Source organism: Microcaecilia unicolor, chromosome 3 (assembly GCF_901765095.1).
Source record: "Microcaecilia unicolor chromosome 3, aMicUni1.1, whole genome shotgun sequence".
Lineage (NCBI taxonomy): Eukaryota > Metazoa > Chordata > Amphibia > Gymnophiona > Siphonopidae > Microcaecilia > Microcaecilia unicolor.
The window spans coordinates 317,656,683-317,680,683 of NC_044033.1; the positions used below are offsets into that span (position 1 = coordinate 317,656,683).

The window sequence follows — 24,001 nt, forward strand, 5'->3', positions numbered from 1 at the left end:
CCTTTTCAGCATAGCAAGGGTTTTTCATTGCTAAAGATCTCCTGCAGCTGTCAGGCAAAGCTTACCCATAAACCTTCCCTCATTGGGAAAAATCATGACTCTCCACTTCCAGGAGGATTAGATATAACCTAACATTGAAGGGGAAAGGACATTTATTCCTGAAACTTTCATTCTGACTAGTTTCAGCAGATGTAATTTTGTGGAAGGATGTTTTTACACAGATAGAGTTTTCAGAGGAGAATCAGACAGAGGGCGACTCACAAGCATGACACAGCCTACTGCCCATTACCTCTTGGCTCTGTCGGTTCCTTGTCTGTACACAGTAACATAGTAAATGACGACAAATAAAACAGTCGGATATCCATGAGTTACTTATATTTTCTGTAGCTGTGAAAAGTGTGGATTTGAAAACTAGCTGAAACAATTCTCAGATTCAAAGATTTCTTATCCTGTGGCCCCTTTAAAGTAGAACAGAAGTCTGAAAATATACTGCTTTTGCTTGTTAGTAATAATTCTGCAGTTCAAAAGAGGCCTATGAATAAAAAAAATCTGTATCATGGGAAAAAATGCCATTCATTTCCAAAAACCTCCTTCTGTCTTATTTACAGAAACTTGACATGTGGCAGGACACCTTATTGTTCAGACGCAGCTGCACAGAGAACATAAGGCATAGGTGGTCTGCACATTGCCCCACCCCACCACCAATCTTATCCCTGTAACTGTCAGAACTGAGCAGTAGGATATCCTGCCACCAGTGTCCTTGACTGAAACTACAAAAAGCAGAAATTCAAGGAATTGATGAGATCTTTCCCTGCCATAGAGCTTGTGCTACTGCTGCTGCCCTTGCTGTATCTGCCCGCTAGATAAATGAAGCACTCGATTTTTGCAGTGCATTCAGTTTGGCACTTTTTATGAACACTGTTGATGTAGATTGCCTTCTTTATTGTGGGGGGGAAGGGGAAAAGGTTAAAGAAGTCATTGGCAGCAGGAACAAGGGGACCAGTTCAGCATTAGCACCTGCAATATTTGGGGGGGGGGCACTACCCCTATGCTCATCCCAAACTATGCCTATAATGAACTTAAAAATGACTCAAAGCTGTGTACACTGATGGCATGCTGAATTTGATCTGTGTGATTTTCTTAATTGCAGTGGATACTCATATGTTCTTTGTGTGTTTTTTTGGGCCGTAGGATAAAGTTTGCAACTTTGGGACGCTGTCCATAAAGAGCTGAACAGACAGTAGCTGCTGGTGCTAATGGTCCGAGCTCAGCATGGCCTGCCTTCATGAGACCCGCACCCCTTCCCCTTCCTTCTCCAGCTTCAACACCATCCTGACGGAGAGCTCCATCCGGAAACTGGATCCTGAGACTCCAGACTGTACCCCAGAGAAGGACCTCACGCCCACCCAGTGCGTGCTGCGGGACATGGTGAATGTGGATGGGGGGGCACACAGCCCTGGTGAAGACCCTCGGGCGCAGTTTGCTAACAGTGTGCTGCAGCTGCATGAGCAGGAGGCTGGAGGGGGCAGTGGGGCAGGGGCTGGAGCACCCCCTGTCCTTGAGGACAGGCTTGGCAGGTACCGGGCCGACGAGGTGCGGATCCAGTGCCAGGCGGGCAGTGGGTTCTTGGAAGGGCTCTTTGGTTGCCTCAGGCCTGTATGGACCATGATTGGGAAAGCATATTCCACTGAACACAAACAGCATACCGAAGGTAAGAAGCATGTGACTGTAGCCGTTTTTCTGATTGTGTCAGTGACTCAGGATCAATGTGCTTTTTGTGTATCTGTATGTATGCAGTACTGTCATCTCTTTATACAGGCTGTTAGTGCAGTGATCTGTCTCTTTCTGTCCTGTGCCTTTGCAGGATCTGTCTGTCTGCCATATTGACTAGATCTAAACATTGAGTTAGCAGTCCACAAGTCAGGTTCACATATTTGAAACAGTACATTTTATGTTCAGGGATTTAGGAGGCGATTTGGAGTAAGGACTGTGGTTCCTATACTTTGTGGCTAATTTTCATTGAGAAACCAGTTGAGTATAGTAGTTTGTTTTGTGAAAATTGGCTAGTGTAAAGTGTGCATACTAACATGTTCTGCAGTGGCGGTCAGCATATTCATTTAAACGCCGGCCGCGTTAATATGTATATTGACCACCACTATGAGAGTAATTTTATTACAGGCCTTAGGTGCCCATTAAAAAAAACACCACACATGGGTGTCTACGCTGGTCATTTTCAAACAAGAAAAACATTGAAAAAGTGTCATAATGCACCATTTGGATGAAAATCTTCTCAAAACGTCCAAATCAGTATTTTCAAAACTTGTTTTGCAAACATCTATCTATGCAATTCATCTGCAGTGCATCCACTTCACAAGGGGACGTGTCAGGGCGTTTCAAAGGTGGGATTAGGGCATGCCTAACATTTGGACGTTTTACAGCCATAATGGAACAAAACAAAAATGTCTAGGGCAAAAATCTAAACGTTTTTGATCTAGACCTGTTTTTTGAATGAATAAGGCACAGAAAAATGACCAGATGACCACTGACCTCCTCCCACCCCCCCCCCCCCCCAAAATGTGAATAGAGTAGTATTTATCAGCCTGTATGCCAGCCTCAAATGTTATACTCAGGTCCAGTAGAGCAGCATGCATGTCCCTGGAGTAGTATAGTGATGGGTGCAGTGCACTGCAGACAGGTGGACCCAGATCCATACCTCCCCCTGTTACATTTGTAGTGGAAACTGCGAGCCCTCCAAAACTAATCAGAAACCCACTGTACCCACAGATAGGTGCCCCCTTCACCCATAAGGGCTATTGTAGTGATGTACAGTTGGAGGTAGTAGGTTTTGAGTGGGTTTTGAAGGGCTCCGCAGATAAGATAAGGGAGCAACGGTGAGATGTGTACCTGGGAGCATTTATTTGAAGTCCAGTGCAGTGCCCCCTAGAGTGTTTCATTACTGTACTGGGATGTCTGGGGGACCAGTCTACAACAAATTCTGGCAGCTCCTACATCCCAATGGCTTTCTTTTCCACATTTTTCACTTGTACAGGGTTTTTCTTTTCTTTTCTTTTTTTTAATGGTCTGAAAAGATAAATGAACAGAACACAAAAACTTGTTACAAATGGTATTTAAAAAAAAAAAAAAAGATAGACATTTTGCTGTTTTGAAAATGGTCATGTTTTCTATTCGGATTTGGCACAATTAGTGTAAAACGTCCAAAGTCCGACTTGGATGTCATATCAAAAATGCCCCTCTAAGTGTCTTTTTTAAAAAGAGGGAAAGGGAATGGGATTTGATATACTGCCTTTCTGTGGTTACAATCATAAGTACACAAGTGTTTACCATACTGGGGCAGACCAAAAGTCTATCAAGCCCAGCATCCTGTTTCCAGCAGTGACCAATTCAGGTCACAAGTACCTGGCAAGATCCCAAAAAAGTACAATTCATTTTATGCTGCTTATCCTAGCAGCAGATCTTCCCCAAGTCCATCCTAATAATGACCTATGGACTTTTCCTTTAGGAAGCTATTCCAACCCTTTTTAAACTCCACTAAGCTAATTGCTTGAACCATATTCTCAGAAGTGCCGACCCCTCAGCTGTGATTGTCTAGGATTAGGGTCCTGTTTACTAAGCTGCACTAGAGGTGCACTAGCGATTTTAGTGTTCACTAATTATTAGCATGCACTAACTGTGTAGATGCCCATAATATTCCTGTGGGCGTCTACACGGTTAGTGCGCAAATTTTTAACACACACTAAAAACGCTTGCACACCTTAGTAAACAGGGCCCTTGCTATTTTAATTCAAGTCTAGTGAATACGAGGAGAGGGGATTTTCTTACTTATTGCGTCTATTTTTCTTTTTCCTGAAAACATCCATCTTTCCTTGGGTTTACTGCTATTGGATCCCCTGGCATTTAGGTGGACTATGTTCAAGTTTTGTTTTCTGTCTTTGAATATATATTACAGTTTCCTATGTCTTGTAAATTGAAATGCAAATACAAAAAACAAACGATAGAAAGGATCTCCAACAAAACATAAACAGGGATAGCAGATCAGGGAAGGGTAGTTCTAGGGTAGGGAAGGGGTAGTTCTGGTTCAGGACACACAGCCCAGCCAGATCAATTATGGGAAAGGAAGGGGAAAAGCCTGAGTGAAAAGGTGGGCCTTAAGGAGCGCTTGAAAAACAGTGGCTGCAAAGAAGAAAAGGACTTGCTGTTGCAATTTAAATTGACTCCCCAGGAAAGTCTGAGTCCAATCCAGTCCACCAAGCTTATAGCCAACTGCTCCTCCTAGGCCGGCTGAAAAGACATGGATGTTGAGGGCCATGTCTTGCTCTTCATTGTCTCCACACATCGCTAATATTCAATGCTGATGGCTCGATAACTGAGGCAAGTTGGACCACATGAAATGCAGTCCTAACTATGCCCAGTTAGCTACCCGAATGCCAGCCAGACTTGGATAAGCTGTAGTGGTCTGCAAAGATCTGATTGTTCACTTCCAGCAGCCAGATTCAGCCCAGTGTAACCCCACATCAGCGCACTTTACATTTACGCACCTGCAATTACACTAGAAATAGAGCTGGCATCAGTGTGGGTGCCTAAATATGGCAGGGCATGTGCCCAACTCACAGGATTTTTTAAAATCATTTCTATAGAGCTACTAAATGTATGCAGTGCTGTACACACTATATGCAGGTACTTTCTCTGGCCCTAGAGGGCTCACAATTTAAGTTTTGTACCTGGGGCAATGGAGGGTTAAGTAACTTGTCCATGGCCACAAGGAGATGCAGTGGGAATTCGTTGTTTATTGTTTATTCATTTTACTATACCGTCTCAAATTGTGGTTACAAAACAGAAACAGTTTACATATTAATATAGAAATAATAATAAAAACATAAAAGAACTCCAACAAGTTGATAGGAAAGCAAACTAAATTCATTAAAAGATAAAACACCAATTCTGCTAAACAGCCATTCATAACAACAACATGACTAACATATAAATTTTACTGCATAGTCAATTCTAAGTAGTATTGCCATTTTATCACAGATTATTTTCGACTGTCTCCAAGAATAAATACGTTTTCAAAAATTTTCAAAATTTAATATAAGACTCTTCCAATCTAAGATGTTTTGGGAGACAATTCCAGAGAGAGGCAGCCAAGAAAAAAATATGCTGAATTTCTGGTGGACTCAGTCCACTACATGGTTTCAGGGCACAGAATCTGACAGCAAGGAGGCACAGGTAGGGGATATTTGCTTCTGCTGTTTCTTACTTTACCATGAAATTTGAAGGCTGTTTTGCCATTCTCTATTGTTTTGCTCTCTTGTTTTTGGGATGTTAGACATATGAAACAAGATAATATTCTCGTTCATACTTAAATCTCCACTAGCCCACATGTAATGGCCTCAAGTAGAAAACCAGTTACGCATCTACCTTTCCCTATATCAGCTCTCGATTGCGGAATGGTTTACCCAAATCAGTAAAAACTACTTACGATCAACCGACTTTCAGACTGTCACTGAAGACCACATTATTTAGAAAAGCTTACCCTAAAGTCCCGCATTGTGTTAGTGACTCCTGAGCTGTTACTGTTATACGGATGTATTGAACTCTTCTGCACCTTTTCTCTTTTCTTCCCCTCTGTCCTTACTCACCAACTACTTCAACCTTAATGTATCTGATTGTTTGTTATTAGATTGATGTAAGCCTTTTTACACTGATGTAAGCCACATTTAGCCTACCCATGGGTGGGAAAATGTGGGATATAAATGCTACAAATAAAATAAAAATAAAATAAATATCCCCAATTACTCCATTGAGGAAAAGTACACATATATCTTACTGTACTTTCTCTGAAGAAATAGTACAATGGGAGCAGCAGGGTTTGCGGTTTGTATTGCAATTGATCAAGGGGGACAGTGTAAGGATTTTGGGTCCATAGCGTAGGAATTCTCAATGGATATGCAAATGGAAGATTTATATCAGCATAGTTGTGCTGCCTTGGATCATTTGTATGGGCGAGGCTGGCAAGATGACAGCCCAGGCCTGTGGAAATGTTTGTGTTCTTGCATGGCCAAGAAATGGCTTTCTCAATTATCCTATATAGCACCTTTACAGTGGGTTGTTGATCAGTGGAATGAAGACCTCCAAGAGTCACTAGATGTTTCCAACTGGGCGATAAGTTGGCCAGTAGACCATTTGGTCTTCATGTGTTGTCGGTAGGTGGATCTAATGGTTAAATTATTACATTGCACCTAGCTTTCGCCCGTTATATGTTCAGTACGCTGGGGCAATTACAAATTTGCATTGGAGGGGCTGCAGGGACTAAGGAGATTATTTCCATATGTAGTGTTCCTGCTGAATAGTAGCTCTTTTTTGTCAATGGATAAATGGGAGATCATGAGGATATTGTGTAGGCTTCTCACTCTGCCCCCTCTTCTTTGCCTTTTGGGCATTTGAATAGGGGGGGGCATTGGTTGCTGGCTGGTCATTTGATTGATGCTGCTTGATACACTATAGCCATCTTTTGGAAAGAGATGCCCTTCCTGGCCCACTGGTCCACGCAAGTGGCGGAGATAGCTGCTACTGAAAGTTATCTTATTCTTTTAAGGAGAAAGTTGATGTCTACAATAAATTTTGGGTCAGGTATTGGAAGAGTCATGAACGGCAACCTCTGTGATGTAGGGAGTAATGTTTGTTATGTTTGTGGGGGTGGGCCTTTGCGTAAATAATGAGACTTAAAGCCTAATGCAGTTTGATGACTTGAGGGAGGTTCCCCCCCCCCCCTCTTCCGGGTTTGAATATGTTTCCAAAGTGTGTATTTTTTTGTGTGTGATATGTTGCTTGTCATTATTTTGAGGCTTGAAATTATTGATATGGCACATAAAAAGTGTTTTTTTTTTTTTAAATAGCTATAAATAGTGGACTGGTGATTATAACAACCATGGAGCTCATATTTATTTATTTAGATTTTGCTCACACCTTTTTTAGTAGTAGCTCAAAGTAAGTTACATTCAAGTACACTGGGTATTTCTGTCCCTGGAGGTCTCACAATCTAAGTTTGTACATGAGGCAATGGAGGGTTAAGTGACTTGCCCAAGATCACAGGGAGTAGCAGTGGGATTTGAACTGGTCCCCCTCTGGATGTCAAGACTGGCACTCTAACCACTAGGCCACTCCTCCACTCTGGAGGAGTTCTTAGGAGTTTGTATTTTATGATGATCCATTAAAAATTTGTTTGATATTTTGATGCTTTTACATTGTATTTCACTTGAGGGAACTTTGTATTATCTCTGTATCTACCTCCTCACTCTGTACTGGCTGATTGTTTTGTTATTTAGAAGTATTGAGTCTTGGACCCAGCCTGCATATTCTAGGCAGTCCTTGGTGTGTTTTTGCTTCATATTTAACAATATTGCAAAACTGGAAACCCAATATTGATGGATTGTTAAATTGTATTGTGGACAGGATCCAAAAGTTGCAAGAGAAGCCCATAGTTACACATGAAACTCCCACAGCTGGACATAGAGTACATCTGATATAGTGATATGGTTCATTCCTCTCATTGTATGTGCTGACCTAAGAGAGGGAGATATACTGCCTCATACACACGAAAGACACCCATAGCTGTAGCAGAAGAATGTACACAAACAACACACCTGTGTTTATACATGCCAACAGGTATGAAAAAAAATACTGGATTAGGACCAGAATATATTTTGTATGATACTCCGTTCCTTTCTAATACTGACCCATCACTCCAGTATCAATTCATCTCTCTAATATCAGTCTATCCAGGACCTATTTAGCTGTCTTTCTGTGCCCTGTCTTCACTCTGTGTTTGCCTCTCATTATTGATCTGTGTTTTTTGCTTGGAACTTTTATCATCATGCCAACTTATACACATGTTACCAAAGTAATACTGTGTGTGTGCTTTCTTTGCTTCTCTTCACTTAGCACAGCATTGCTGCCTCTTACTCCACCACATGCACCTGTGTCATCTCTTTCTGGAAGCTGGGAAGCTGTGCTGAGCAGCCCTGGACCCTAGAATATGACCTTTCCTGCCAGGAAGGCTTCCTGTTTGGAAAGGAAACCCATGCCAGAGGAGGAGGATCCAATGCAGGGACAGTGAGCATATGGTGGGAGACTGCAACTACTGCTGCTGTTCACTAGTACCAGCAGGGCCTACTTCTGAGGAAATTTTGCACAACTGTACAATGCAGAATTTGCACACAATTTCACATTTACTATGCAGAATTCTGCACAGGCACCGGTACAGGCAGCTGTCCTTCATTTCCCTCCCCCCTCTCTACCCCGATTGCGCAGCAAGAGGGGGGAGGTGAATGGCTGCACATCAAGCCATGTCCTCCCCTCTGACATCCTAGACCTGACTATATATTTGAACCGTGTGGGGCCTCTACACAACCGCGTGTTTCAAATGAGCAGCTGGGCCTATGAGAGCAGAGAAGGAGGAGGACACTGCCTGGTGTGCAGCCATTCACCTCTTGCTGCACAACCAGGGCAGAGAGGGAAGAGACTGGGCTGGAGGGGTGGGGAGCTGAGTGCAGGGGGGGAGGGGGGCATTAACAAGCTTGAGAATATAGAAGTTAGATGAAGGTAGGATGTGGGCAGAGCAAGCTATGGGGTATGCCATGAAGGTGTGGGGACAGAGCAAGCTTGATGGTGTGCCATGGTGTATGGTGAGCCTACTTGAGGATGTGCCTTGGTGGGGGGATAGAAAGTGAGGTGGAGTATGTGCCTGGGAAAGAAGAGGAGAGGTGGAGGGTTGTGCATGCATGGAGGCCAGGGGAGAATTTGTGCTGGGAGATAAAGATGAACAGATAGGAGTATGTGTTTGGGTGGGGGTGAAAGAAAGTGAGGAAGGGTATGTATATGGGAGGGGGAAAACATTGGGGAAAGAGGGGTTTTGCTGGGAGTTAGAGGGATAGAGAAGGTGGGGCAAGGAAGGCTGAGGGATGATGCGAGAGAACTACAGTTGGAGAGAGAGAGAGCTGGGAAGAGTAGAACCTAAGGAGGGAAAAGGTGGGGTAAGAGATCTGAGGCCTGGGGTAGGATTTGGGCCTTCTGATGGGGGAGTTCTGTGTAAAAAAAATTTAAACATTGCAAAATGTTGCAGAATTTTAAAATACTGTTCACAGACTTTTAGGGGTTTTTTGCTCCGAATTCCCACAGGAGTAACCTGCCTGTGCTGATGTGGGACCAAAAGAGGGCAGAAGGGGAGGAGGGAGTAGAAGTATGTGAGGATAGAATGACAGGCTGCTGCTGGGTAGGCAGAGTGCTGGAATTAGGTTGCAGGTTTAAAAGTTCCTGCTGGCCACTGCTTCTCTTTTCTTCACAATTTCTTGTATTGCTTATTACATTTTACCAATACAAAAAAAAAAATCAATTGTTATGAAAACAAAAGCAGAAAACTGAAGAGCCAATGTCATTTTCCAGTATGCTGGTTAACATATTATCAGTTTCTCTTACAATAAGCTTGCTTCCCCTAATAGAAAATCAGCCATTTATTTGGCCTGTTAAACAGTCCTGTTTCTCTCATTCTCCCTCTCTCCCTCTCTCTATTTTGTTATTGTCTCTTTCTGTGTGTCACTGTGTTGCCTAGTTGGTTCTCGACCTTGAAATCTGGAAGATTGCAGTGGACTGTTTTTAGTGCCTGCAAACGAAGGATTCTTCCCAACCCTTTTCTTTTGCCCTATACCGCATCTTTCCTTTCTTGGTACGACAGCACATGAGACTGGGTGACAGAGGAGAAGATATCCCTTGAGCTTTGTCTCGGAACCTGTGAGATATTCCTGCTGGAGCCTTGCGCCAGCTGTTTCTCCTTGTCCCTTCACTTTTATTTCTATACTTGAGACATCTGCTTGGGATCCCTTAAAGACAAAAGGCACTAACTGTGTCAATGCAGTGACCCTAATCCTCTCATGGGGCATCTGCTTCTGTCTCTCAATATAACACACACAGATCACAGTGACCCAAAGGAATATACATACAGTCAGTTCTCATCATGTACAAACAGTCCCTATCGCCTGAGAACACAGGTTTAACCCATCCATAGCACCCAAGAAATACACATACAGGCCATCCCCTGCACCCACAGACTGTTGGGTAGGTTGGACTTGGGCCTAGACAGGGAGTTTTTGAAAGACTGGGTAGCAGGTTAGAGCTGTATTGGGGTAGGGATAGTTTAGAAAATAATGAGTAGAAGTTATAGCGGCTCAAGGCTTGGATATTGGAAGAGGCTGGTTAGGAGGTTAGTTTAGGGAGGGAGTTTGGGAGGTTAGAGCTGGGTCAGGCAATGGAGTTGGGAGAAGCTGGGTAGAAGGTCAGTGCCGGGGTAAGGGAGATTGATTTGATTTTGACTTGATTTGATTTAATTATTTAATATACCGCTTAGTACAGCAAAGTCTTAAAGCGGTATACAAAACTAAACAATGATCATAACAAAAAAAAACATAAATAAAGTACAACTTAAAACACAAATTTAAAAAATCAAGCAACAATTTTTAAGACCTATAGTTCAGTGAAGGCATGCTCAAAAGATTTAACCTATAGTCCAACAAAAGCATGTTCAGAAATCCACGTCTTCAAAGCCTTGAGAAATCCAAGATAACTGAGTAAATCACGAACATTTGAAGGTACAGAGTTCTATAAACAAAAGGTCCAGAATAGCAAAAAGTCCCGTTACAAAATTTCACAACCTTAAGAGAGAGAAGTTGCAGAAAACAATGTTGTGAAGAACGCAGAGGGTGACAGTGATCTTGTTTGAATAATTTGTTAGCCAGATAAGTTGGTGCTCTTAAATGAAATGCTTTAAAAACTAAGCACAACAACTTAAATGTTATCCTGGCAGAAATTGGCAACCAATGTAGATCTTTCAAAAGTGGCATGACATCATCAGATTTCTTTTTATTAGTTATTAAACGAGCTGCAGTATTTTGGACTAGTTGAAGCCGTTTTACACTATTTTATGTAAGACCTAAATATAAAGAATTACAGTAGTCCAGTCTACTTGTAACAAAAGCATGGACTAATTTGATCAGGGGAAGGAGTTTGGGAGGGGCTGGATAGGGGATTAAAGCTTGAACAGGAGAAGTTTTGGGAGAAGCTGAATACGTCATTAATGCTGGCTCAAGACAGAATGTTTAGGAGCCTGGGTGATAAGAGTATGGATGGGGTAGGGAGAGTATGTAAGAGGGTGGTTATAAGGATTGTGGAGGAGGGTCTAGGACTGGGCTAGATGACCATGGGCAGTGAAATGGGGCAGGAGGTGAGGGGTTGAATATTTTGGGAGAGGGCAGGAGCTGTTGAAGTTCAAAGACTATTGCAAATTGAGGGCCGATAAATGAAGACCATAGCCCGCATATGGCCCAATGAATGTAGATTCAGGGAGATTGGTTGGTTAGGAAGTATAGGCTGGAAGGTGTGGGAACTACAGAGAGGGTCGGAGAATTTGAGATAAAGTGTTGACCTGTAGAAACACATGTATGTAATTGTAAGGTGACAATATAGAACATAAGAGTAACCATACTGGGTCAGACCAATGGTCCATCTAGCCCAGTATCCTGTTTTCCAAACAGTGGCCAAGCCAGGTCACAAGTACCTGGCAGAATCCCAATTAGCAGCAACATTCCATGCTACCAATACTGGGGTAAAAGTTGCTTTCCCATGTCTGTCTCAATATCAGACTATGGACTTCTTCTCTATGAATATGTCCAAACCTTTTTTAAACCGAGATACACTAACCACTGTTACCACATCCTCCGGCAATGAGTTCCAGAGCTTAACTATTCATTGAGTGAAAAAATATTTCCTCCTATTTGTTTTAAAAGTATTTCCATGTAAATTCCTCGAGTGTCCCCTAGTCTTTGTCCTTTTAGACCTCAATCATATCTCCCCTCAACCGTCTCTTTTCCAAGCTGAAAAGCCCTAACCTCTTTAGCCTTTCCTCATACGAGAGGAGTTCCATCCCCTTTATCATTTTGGTCACTCTTCTTTGAACCTTTTCTAATTCCGCTATATCTTTTTTGAGATACGGTGATCAGAACTGAATGCAGTACTCAAGGTGTGGTCGCATCATGGAGCGATACAATGGCATTATGGTATTTTCGGTCTTATTCACTATCCCTTTCCTAATAATTCCTAGCATCATTTTTGTTTTTTGGTCGCCGCTGCCGCACACTGAGCAGAAGATTTTAGTGTATTATGTACAATGACACCCAGATCTTTTTCTTGAGTGTTGATCCCCAAGGTGGACCCTAGCATCAGGGATTATGGGGACCCTAGAATCTGGGGCTATGGGGAGGGTCAGAGAATGTGAGGTAGGGGACTCAAGGATGACTGGAAAGGTTAGGTACTGTAGGGGGAGCATTTTGGGCAATGGAGTGGTTGAGATAAGAGATTATAGAGTGGGGTCAGGACTATAGTCTGTCCCCCCATATTCAAAGCTATTTAACCAGCCATCAATGGTCGCTGACTGGTTAAATAGCATTTTGGCGACTAACCGTGAATATTCAGTGCAAGATAGCCGGTTATCTCCACTGAATATTCATAGTCTGCACCGAAATGTTAACTGGCTATATCGCATTCGATAATATTCAATGCTTACCAGCTAAGTGTAACAGGCAAATGGACCGCATAAATAGTAGTCCTATCTTTGCCTGCTGCTAACTGAATATCTGCTTAGCTGGTTAAGTTAGCACCAGCCAAAAAATCCCGGATGTTCAATGCTGGTCACTAGAAATGGCATTGAATATCCTGGGTGAGTGCCAACTGCGGCACTTATTTGGGCTGCCCCCCTCCGGCCCATTTGTGTTTAGAACTGTAGTGTGGAAACTTTGACACTTTTTGCTGGGAGGTAGGATTTTTTTAAATTGCTGTTTGTCATTTCTGGCATAGATTTTGAAAACCATACAAGCAAAGCAGCCTCAGCCTTAACATAGCTCCTCCTCCTCCCCTCCTTCCTCAGCACCACAAGCATAGATAACTAGGTAGTGTGCACTGTCATCAATGTGTGCAGCTGGATATTTTGTGGATTGTAATAGATTTTATTGCAGTAACATAAGATTCAGGAAAATATGTTGTAACGTCAGAGTTTTCCAGTTTACAGAGATCTCATCTTCATATGTAGTAAGTAACATGCGCATGAGAGACCAGCTAGTCACTATACCTAGCTCTGTGTATGTGAGTGTGTGTAGGCTGGGGGGGAAGGGGTTGGGGGGCAGGTGTGTACATGCCATAAGCTAATGACTGCAGTCATCTGAAGACAAGCCGGTTCACTAGTCACACAGCTGAGTCACATACACACGCTTGGAGCTGAACGGATGATCTTTCAGGCGGTGTGTGGAAAGGCCAGGAGACCTATAGGGGCAATTCTATAACAGGGCACCTACAATTAAGCACCCGATAGGAGCCTATTCTATAATGAGATATATGGGCTCATTTTCAAAGCACTTAGACTTACAAAGTTCCATAATAACCTATGGAACTTTGTAAGTTTAAGTGCATAGAAAGCTAGCATAACTGGGTTTATATGTGCCTAAAGTTGGTGTGAGCATAATATATGTTTTGACTAACCCTGATGCAGTTGCGAAACATGGCCCACATCGGGCGGTCTGCAATTTGAGATTATATATGAAGGTTTTTGTGACTTATTTTTCTATAAATATAAAGCTATGTTTTTATAAGAGCTCACCAAAGCACATTGTTGACCCGATGAAGAGGCTTAGTGAGCCATGAGTGAGGCTCATGTGAAACGTGCTGAGGTGTCGGTGCTTTTGCTTAAATGTTTGGCATTGGGTGTGTTTGGTTAAAATTAGGTGCAGGCACTTAGGCCAGCCACAGAGCTGGTGTAAATGCTTGTGCCTAGGACCCAGATGCACAAAACTTAACAAATCCAGCAATGGGCTTTTTATACTGGTTCTAGCCAGTTTAGCAAGCACGGAGTTCAGCGAGAAAGGACTGCCTACCTTTACGACTACATTTTTATGGGTGGTCAGGAGATGCTGGTACTGCTGTTTCCTTACCATTACTGCTGAAATATTAGCTGCCGGATGGCTGAGGAGAGCTGCAGCATCTCTAGAGCCCCCCACTCACCAGACATGTGCGGCAGCCTTTCACTCTCTCCTTCACCTCGCTGTCCCTTGCTTCCTTCCCTGCCTGTACTGCTGCCAAGGGTCTGGTGGTGATAAACATTTTGAAAAAAAAAAAAAGAAAAAGCTACACACTAATACAAACAGTTTGTGTGCATGTATGAAAGACGTCTGTAGCACACGCAGAGCAGCCGCACCTGCTCGGGTGACCGATTGACGTCCGCCCCTCTGAGCTGCTTGCTGTTTTTGCGAGCAGCTCATTTGCTTGCCGATTCTTTTGAGCATCTCTCGCTATTTCCAACTTGGTAATTTTTACCAAGGTGGAAAATAGCAATCAGTGCTTTACCGGGACTTTGGTGCATCTGCCCCTAAATATCATTGATGTATAGATAACTCAGTATTCTGTAAGTCACACTTGTAAGTTTGAGCCCTGCCCATGCTGTGCCCAAGCTCCACCCATGTATACATCCTCCTTGCAAATGCATGCCATGTATGTGTTTGCAGAATAGCACTTAGTGGACTCATGGCATTTTATTCTAAATATTTACGCCTGTAATGGGCACATAAATGTTAGCAGCCCGTGTTATAGAATTGCCCCGTTACTGCTCATGCACAGAAATTCTCATATTGCTGCAGCTCCCCTCGCTTCCTTTTCACTTGCTGAGATCATTGGACATGATTTCTTTTATTTATTTAACTTTATTTTCATGTAGAGGTTTCTCCTGTTTGCTGTTCCTGATCCTGATCCTCTGCCCTAAAAAAGCCAGAAAGGCAAGAACATTCCTTGGTGCCCCTATGCGTGATTTTCGATCACTGGTCCTAGGGCCAACATAACAGTTAGGTAGATTAGATTGTTACTTAGGGCAACAGTTCTGGGGAGCAGCAGAGAGCAACTGCTGTCAATGCAAAACAATAGGTCCTACTAGTCACACTAGCTTAGACAACCATCAACATATTCTGTTAGCCACTGGGAGGATGGGCAGTTGTCAGACAGCCCATTTACACAGGCAAGTGGCTTTTGGAAATACTACTACTACTACTACTTAGCATTTCTAAAGCGCTACTAGGGTTATGCAGCACTGTACAGTTTAACATAGAAGGATAGTCACTGCTGAAGGAGCTTACAATCTAAATCACCCCTTATTATGTATATGTAGACGAAATAAAGTTAAGTATTTACATAGGATCCTAGAAAATGATATTTTTGGAATGTTGTTGAGGTAATCATAACTGTTGAGTTTACAAATCAAAATCTTAAGAGAGAGGGAGACCTAGGGATCTGAGAGTTAATTGAATGGGGTACAAGACCGAAAATTTCACCCAGGGTGCTAATACCTTTGCATTGGCCCAGTTTGAACATTTTTAGGAGAAAGTATAATGAGAACACTATGCGCCTATCCCACGCGGCAGATCTACAAGATGCTGTACTTGCACACAATTGTGGAACGTTCTCAGGATTGTATCCAGTTTCTTCTCCAAGAGAAACAGGTGTAAATCCAGCACATTACTGAAAACCATTAAAGAATGTGGCAAGTATCTGGTTTGCACAACCCACAGTGTTTTAAAAACAGCATCAACAGCCTCCAGCTTGTGAACTGATGATTGCAGGCCCCTGGCTTCAGGGAAGACTTGCACGGAAGGCTCATTGATGTGTCTTGCAGTGTTGGTAATCTTTTTGATGATAAGATCTAGAAGATCTGATCCTCATAACTTGGATATTGAAGGAATCAATCTGAACAGTGTATGGGTTCAAATGGCAGAGGTTTGCAGGCTGGTGTGGCCTAGGAGTTTCTGTTTGAGCCCTTGTGAGGTTATATTTTTTTGTGGTGTGAGCTTCAGGCCCTAGTGACTTATCTTTATACTTTTATACAAGATTTCTTTCTCTTTTTTTTTTTTTTTGATGCAGCAGTCTGCTCTGTTGGGCTTTGAGTTTAATTAGAAAGTCCTGGCCTGGAGTCATATGTGATCATCTCTGGGAAAAAGTGACTACAGTCACCAGCAACAAAAAATGAGGCTTTAATGAAATCTGTTAGAGCAAAGAATTTGTAATACAAACTCCATTCTTTTATGTGAAAAACTAAAAAAAAGTTAAGCATAACTTTTTTTCAGACTGCTTATGGACCCAAAGCAAGAAAAATCATCCATTCTCAACATTTTGGACTTGCTATTTAAATTATCTTTTCCTAGAGACGGTCACATATAATAGGCAAAACTCTACAGTCATGGGCTCTAAATCCAGCCACTAGGTCAGTGGTCTTCACTAATTTTTAAACTGGGGGCACTTCAGATCTAAATACGCTGAAGGAGAGCCACTAATATCTTCCCATTTGGAGCTGTGACTCAGCTGACCATTGTGTGCCAGTGATAATCTACCCCACTAGGCCATCTTTAAACTTTTCATTGGGAGTATCCTAAAGGAGGAGGCACGCATTCTGTTTGTTTGTTGAGAAATGCCTTGTCCTTCAAGCATACAGATCTTCCTCCTATCCACTTCCCCCTTCTGTCATGAGCTTGGATAGAGAGGCAGAGAGTGGTAAATAAAAACCAGAATGATGTTGGGGGCCACAGAGAGTAGTAAAAAACAAAAAAACAGAAACGATGATGATGATGTGGGCAGCAGACAGTAGTGAAAAACAAAACAGAATGATGGGGGCTGTCCCAGAGGTCTTCATTGGCCCCCAAAACCTTGCATTGAAGAATTTCATTGAGTGCTCCCATTACATGATAACTTAACTCTCCCAGTTCCCTACAGAGGCTGTGAATTTCAACTATCCCCAGCTCATCCAAGGAACAGAAGACCTGAGAGAGAAACTGAACCAATGTACAGTGCAGCTACTGAGCCACCAGACCCACCAGATTTTATCATAACAGAGTTTTGCACTGCACACATCCCAAGTTCCTCCCTGAGGTGGTGTCTGATTTCCACCTTAATCAGTCAGTCATCCTTCTAGTGTGTTTTCAGAGGTCACATCTCTATAAAACTGAAAAGGCCCTTGTTGCTTGCTTTGCAATAGAGCTGTTGTCTTCTATCAAGAGCAGTCTCAAGTAATTAGAAAGTCCATTCAGCTTTTTATTTCTTTTTATCCATATAGAGCAACAGTATCCAGCTGGCAGCAGCCAACACTGTTTTGTTTTTTATTTCAAATAATTTTTATTAATGTTATAAGCGTAACAAGAACAGTTCAGAAAGCTATAAATACATCAATCAAATTACATTATAGAAAAGACATAATTATCTAAGCATGAGAACAATGCAACAAGGTTTAAGTACATCAATCAAATAACATTATAGGAAAAGGTATACAAAAGTTGTATAGAATGGCTACCGCCTGCTGAATCAGACCTGGATATTCAGTTCCAGTCCCTGTTTGAACACTAGCACTAAATATCAGGTTCTGGGTAGCTTCTAAGAGTTATCTGGGTACTACCAATATCAGGTTGGCTCAAGTGATTGTGGCGCCCTGAGCCAATTTGTTTTGTTGCCCCACCCCATCAGTTGTACCCACTTCCACCTACATTGGCACCTCTATCATTGGCTCCCTATGGGTTGGTATCTCTCTCTCACTTCCCTCTCCCTCCGTTGGTCCAGCGTTCCTCCCACTCTCCCTTCAACTCATAAGTCTGCAGTCCATCATCCCCTCCCTCCCGCCTAAAGTCCAGTAAACTTGCCATGGGTTTCTGGTAGCAGCAACATGAAAACAGGCAGCTCTCAGCCAGCCCCTGAGACTTCCTTCTGCCATATCCCACCTCCTCTGATGTAATTTCCTGTGGGCAGATGCTTCAGAGGGCAGACCAGGGGTTGGCCAGAAACCGCCTGTTTTCATACTGATGCTGCCAGCAATTCACAACAAGTTTGCAGGACTGCAGGTGGGGGAGAGAAGGAGAAGAGGGGGAGAGGGAGCAATGTCAGACCCATGAGAAAGAGGAGAAGTGAGAAGGACTGATGCTAGACCCACTGGGAGGGAGGGGGAAAGAGAGAGAAAGAAAACGGACTGGGGCATTGGAGAGCAGGGGGAAGAGATGCTGGCCACACAGGGAGGGGAGGAAATGCTTAACCATTGGACCAAGTGGGACAGTGACATCAGAAGCTGGGGATTTTGGCACCCTTGATTTCCGGCACTCTGAGCCAATGCTCATCTGATCTAGTTGTTAAGCCGGTCCTGACCAATATTCAGTGGCAATACCCTGATAGCTACCCAGTAAACTTAGGACAGAATTTTCCCACTCCTTAGATAATCGGATAGCTTTCTGGGTATCGCCACTGAATATTGGCTGGGTCCAGATAACTTCTGGCTCTGCCCAATTCCATCCCTAGATCACCCCAGCACAGTGGTCAGAACAGATAATCAGTAGTATTCTTCAGTTAAGAGCCTCTGAATAACTGCTTCCGGCCTGGTCAGCGTAGTTTAGCCAAACAGGAGTCTCTCCTAGTTAAACCACACTGATATCGACTCCCACAACAAATGACAGCAGATAAAAAAGCTGTGACCCATTCAGTCTGCTTACCCATACAACTAACAAGCCTTACAATCCATTTCCCTCCTTTACATATCCTGTGTGCTTTTCTCATGCTTTCTTGAATTCAAATACAGTCCTGTCTCCTCCACCCCTACTGGGAGACCATTCCACTCGTCAACCACCCTCTCCATAAAGAAGTATTTCCTTAGATTACTCCTGATTCTATCCCCTTTCACCTTCATCCTGTGCCCCCCTCATTCCAGAACTTCCTTTCAGTTGAAAGAGACTCTCCCAGTGGCGTACCAAGAGGGGGGCGGTGGGGGCGGTCTGCCCCGGGTGCACGCCGCTGGGGGGGGGGGTGCCGCGGCGCGCGCCTGTCAGCTGAGTTCGCTAACTTCGCTGCAGCTCCCTCTGCCCCGGAACAGGTTACTTCCTGTTCCGGCCTGGGCAGAGGGAGCTGCAGCAAAGTTAGCGAAGTCAGCGAAGTCAGCTGACAGGCGTGCACCGCGGCACCCCCCCCCAAGCGGCGTGCACCAGGGGGGTGTCATTTCGCCGGGGGGGGGGGCGCACTGCACCCGGGGGGGGGGCGCATCGGCGCTCCGCCCTGGGTGTCATGCCGGCTAGGATCGCCACTGGACTCTCCTCCTATGTATTATTGTGAGTTTGTAATGTGAAGTTCAGTCCACATATTCACGCTCTGTTACTGTCCAATCACAGCCTTTTCTGTGGGATGCTAGATTTGTATAGCCAGTTCTCCACAACTTCTTTGACATGTAGAATCCAACTTCTCTGCTAGGACCCATTATAGTATCTAGGTTTATCTGCCATGTTATGAAATACAAAGAAATAAGACAGATCGAGCAGAAAAGTTTTGGGTTTTTTTTTTTTTTTGCCCAACAAAGGGTGTAGCCAGAAATCCATTTTGGGAGAGGTGGGGTGGTATTCTCTCTCCCCCTTCCCCCCCCCCACCCTGCTGCCGCCACATTAAAATATACCTTTGCTGGCGTGGATGCCATGCTCTGCCAGCCCAAGATGACTCCTTCGCAAGTCCTACCTATGCTGCCAGAGCAGTGCTCAAGTCGGAAGCGCACTTCAGCTGCCGACATTGGCACTCTTACGCATGCTCACTCAGTTCAGTTGCTGAGCATTGGCAGCCAAAGCATACCTGCTGACTTAAGTGTTTCTCAGACAGCACAGGCAGGACTTGTGCAGGAAACGTCTTGGGCTGGCAGGGCTTGGCAACCCTGTACAGCCATTAAAGAAGAAGGGACCCTAGCCAAAGCATGACTATGCCACTGTTCTTAACAAAAATATGTTTCTACCTGCTGGAAATTCTTTTTGTGGTTTTCAACAACAAAAACTGTAAAACAATCCTTAGCTAAACAGTCCCATATGTGTGACTTAATGGACTGCGTGTTTTTAGAGAAATCAAAGTTGCTTAACTGCATCAGAAGTTCTTTGAACAGAGCAACTCACCAATCACATTCTCCCCCCACCTCTGTTTTAGAGTTGCATTTCCTCCCTTTCTCCCCAGCCAAATGCTATATAGAACTGAGGGAAGCTGCAGGATCTACCACACATGGGCAGTAAAGGGCTTTTATGCCTTTCCAGAAAACTCTGGAAGAATTCCAAACATAATCATGAGACCTATGTGACTGGTGAACTGTTGTCTTCAGAAAACAGCTGGTACAGGTAAGTATGTGTTTGACAGAAGTCAGTGTAAGGGGTCATATTTGTAAAATGATTTTCCAGTACTCCTCCACTTTGGAGTTGACGTGTATCTCCTTCAGGCTCATCTTAATCTCTGGCTCGCAGATACCTGGGAAGTGCCCTTTGAAGAGATCATGGACTTGCAGTGGGTGGGCAGTGGAGCTCAGGGAGCCGTCTTCCTAGGCCGATTCCATGGAGAGGAAGTAGCAGTGAAAAAAGTGAGGGACATGAAGGAAACAGACATTAAGCATCTTCGGAAACTGAAGCACCCCAACATTATCACCTTCAAGTGAGTACTGAAACCTGCACCTCAGAATGATCACTTAATAATCATGGAGCCCCTCAATGCACCATGTTTCTCCAGTTTAGCAGTTGGAACTTGGGTACTATGTGCTGTTGCAGCATCGTCTGTGGGGTGGGGGAGGGAGTGCAGGTCTTGTGAGTTGGTGCAGGGAGGGGGTCTGGGTTTGTTGTTTTGATGGAGTATGCATGCCTCTGTTGAGCTAGTAGGAGGGGGGGAGCTAGGTCTTGTGAGGAGGGGGTCTGGGTCCGATGTTTTGATGGAATGTGCTTGTATCTGGTGAGCTCAGACAGCCATCTTCCTAGGCCGCGGAGAGGAAGTAGTAGTGAAGAAAGTAAGGGACATGAAGAAAACAGACATTACGCCAAGTCTCATGAGTTGGTGTGGGGAGGGGGTCTAGTATTTTGATGTAATGTGCATGCCTCTGGTGATTTTGGGGGGGGTGGGGAGCCAGGTCTGGGGAGGTTGATGTTTTGATGGAGTATGCATGACTCTGGTGAGCTAGGGTAGGATGGAGCTAGGCCTCATGCTTGGTAATGGGAGAGGTGCCCAGATTAAGTGGGGAGGGGGGCAGGGAGACCTGTCTCTCTTGTCTTGGTGAAAGGCTGCTCTGGAGCAGGAGGAGGTCTTCTGGACCGTGCTGTGATGCTTTTTTATTATTTACGAGAACTCTTGTGCTGGAAGCTTGGAGTGACTCACGCTGTGATGGGAATTAATTCAGTGAACGAGAGAAGCAGAGGCGGGCAGGAGAGGGAGTGTTACTGCAGAGGCAGGGAGGGTATTCCAGGAATAGCAGACAGGGCGTAAATCTGTACCGATGCGCAGTCTCAGCTCTGTGATAAATTGGTTTAGTGTTAGTGTCTTCCTGATGCCTCTTAATTCGGTCATAGTGGCAGGTGGATGGGGCCTTTCCTAACACTTACTGTTTCCATGAAGGAACTTCCTCTTGTGTCTTTAAAGCAGCCATTCTATCTAAATTGCTCAAAATATCATTTTGCCTGTTTCCTGCCTCTGTTATTTTTTTCAGTTTTATTCATAGGTCTTTGTTATTATTTAGGTATTTTTGGGGGGTCCAGCCAGATTCTTCCTGCTCATTTGAGCTTCCAGTTCAATCAGAATGGGCTTATGCTACGGCCATGAGTCCTCATTTGCAGCTCCTCACGCTAAACCCCTGTCTTTATAGTCCATCCCACTTCAGCCCAGTCATCTCAGCAATAGTCCTTGGCTGAGGGTCATAAACTTTAATATGATTGAGGGCCTGATGCTTACTGTGCTGGGAACATTTGCTTTAGACTGGTTGCAGCCAGTCTGAAGCAAACGTTAAATTAGGGAGTAATGCACAAAGGGGTTTTCCGTGGCTCTAATGTGTGCCGTTTAGCAGCCACCAAGAACCCCATGCAAATGAGTATTCTAATGAGCATTCCAGGTGATAGGAAGCTCCAGAGCACCTAGCTCTAAAGAGCAAATTTTATGGCTGCTCTGGAGCTGTCGGAGAGGAGGGAGGCACAAACAGGCAGCTGCAAAGGCTGCCTGCTTGTGCTCCCTATCTATCCCCTCCCGGTGACTCCCCTCAAGAACCCCCCCTCCCCACAACCTTCCTAGAATCTTTTAAAAATATTCACTGGTGGTTTAGTGGATCCTGACCCCCTTGGGCACCCCTCATGCGACCCCCCTGCATATTTTAAAAATATTCTCTGCGCCAGTGAACCCCAACTGGCCCCCAGGCAAAAATAGCCTGGTGGTCCAGTGGCCCAGACCGCCCCCCCCCAAGCACCCCCTCTCGGAACAGCAAAGATTTACCTGGTGGTCGTGACCCCACCCCCTCCCCTCCCTATATCTTAACAAGAGGAAGGCAGGAGCAACACCTTCTCCCTCCTGCCTTGGACCCACCCAGAACAAAATGGCGCCCAGCCCAGTGCATTCTGGGATAAACTAGGAGGGGCTAAGCACCATATACTGTAAGGACTTCCTTATATCGTTCTTAACCCCGCCCAGTGAATCCTAGAATGCACTGGGCAGGGGCTGGGCTCCACCATTTTGTTCTGGGCAGGCCCAAGGCAGGAGGGGAAGAGGTGTTGCTCCTCCCCTCCTGCCTCCATCTTGTTAAGGTACAGGAAGGGGAGGGGGTGGGGTCATGACCACCAGGTAAATCTTTGCTGGTCCAGTCCACTGTACCACCAGGGCGATTTTGTCTGGGGGGGGTGTCGGTTGGGGTCCATTGGACCACCAGGGAATATTTTTAAAAATATTCAGTGGTTGCGAGGGGGGTTAGGAGGTGAGTGGCTGGGGGAAGGATTAGGAGGATCACCAGGGCGGGGGGGGGGGGGTTCGGAGGCAGTCAACTGGACCACCACCAGGGATTTTTGGCAAGCAAGCTGTCAAATGCATATGACAGCTTGGAATCGCAAACAGCAACCAATGCATGAAGGAGAATCCATGCATCTCATTTGCATGCAATCCCCTTTCTGCGTTGCTCGCTGTTTGCGACTCGGTAATTTCTGTGCCTGTATTTAGTGGGTGCAGCTGTGCATTAGCACCTGAGTACCCTGCTAATGTGAATCTTCAGTCAACCACTAGGTGTCACCACGGAGTGATTTCTGAGAGTCTGTGCTTCCCCCCCCCCCCCCCTCCCCCTCAAGGAGGGGCTGTGAGCATTGCCTCAGCAACCCCAGCTGACTTAAGAAGGAGAAGCCGGGCTCAGGAATCAAACCCAAGTCTGCCTCATGACACACAGCCTGCATTGAGTTGGATGAAGGTCAGCCCTTCAGTTGTCTGTACTGTATTCATGCTTTACATGTATCAGTGTGATGTCTGATTGAAGCTCTGATGAACATCTGTTCTTTAGTTATCCATGCTATATGTTTTGGTGTGAAGCCTACATGGGGCTCTGATAATTCTGTTCCTTCTGTTTTCATGCTTTGTGTGTCCTCCATGAAACCCTGATGAAAATCTGCGCTTCAGCTGTCCATGTTGTATTCATGCTTTACATGTATGTATCAGTGTGAGGCCTGCATGAGTTCTGCTGGCAATCAGCACAGCAGCACCTCAACATATTTAAATTTATAAGAGTGAAAGTGATAAGCAGGAAAACTGTCAAAATCTTATATCCCATCATGAATTATTTTGTGTGTCTTAATTACCAACTGGATATCTAAACATATTATTTTTTTCTAATTATTTCTGCTGCTTACAAAGATTAGGTTCAGACATTTTATTTACTAAATGCTGTGAGCAGCTTTAGCTTTGTGTGCTGAAAGCTGCTGTGAATGATGGCTCACTAATGACAGCCAGACGGGAAGGCATAAGGAGAGAGGCTGAGAAGAAGGGGAAACTGAAGACAAAGATAGAATTAGAGCTGTGGTGGGGGACTCGGGGAGTAGCGCTTCAAGGTTGGCCTGTTAGTGCTACAAAATGATTGATT

General features: G+C 44.4%; 1 protein-coding gene across 1 annotated transcript in view; it reads left to right on the forward strand.

Annotated features, from left to right (window-relative positions):
* The first annotated feature begins 1,272 nt into the window (after positions 1-1,272).
* MAP3K12 (mitogen-activated protein kinase kinase kinase 12) overlaps positions 1,273-24,001 on the forward strand; it is a 121,533-nt gene continuing 98,804 nt past the window's right edge. Inside the window, exons 1-2 of the mRNA XM_030195003.1 lie at positions 1,273-1,711; positions 20,385-20,568. Of these exons, the coding sequence (XP_030050863.1) occupies positions 1,273-1,711; positions 20,385-20,568 (623 nt within the window). The remainder of the gene's footprint in view (positions 1,712-20,384; positions 20,569-24,001) is intronic.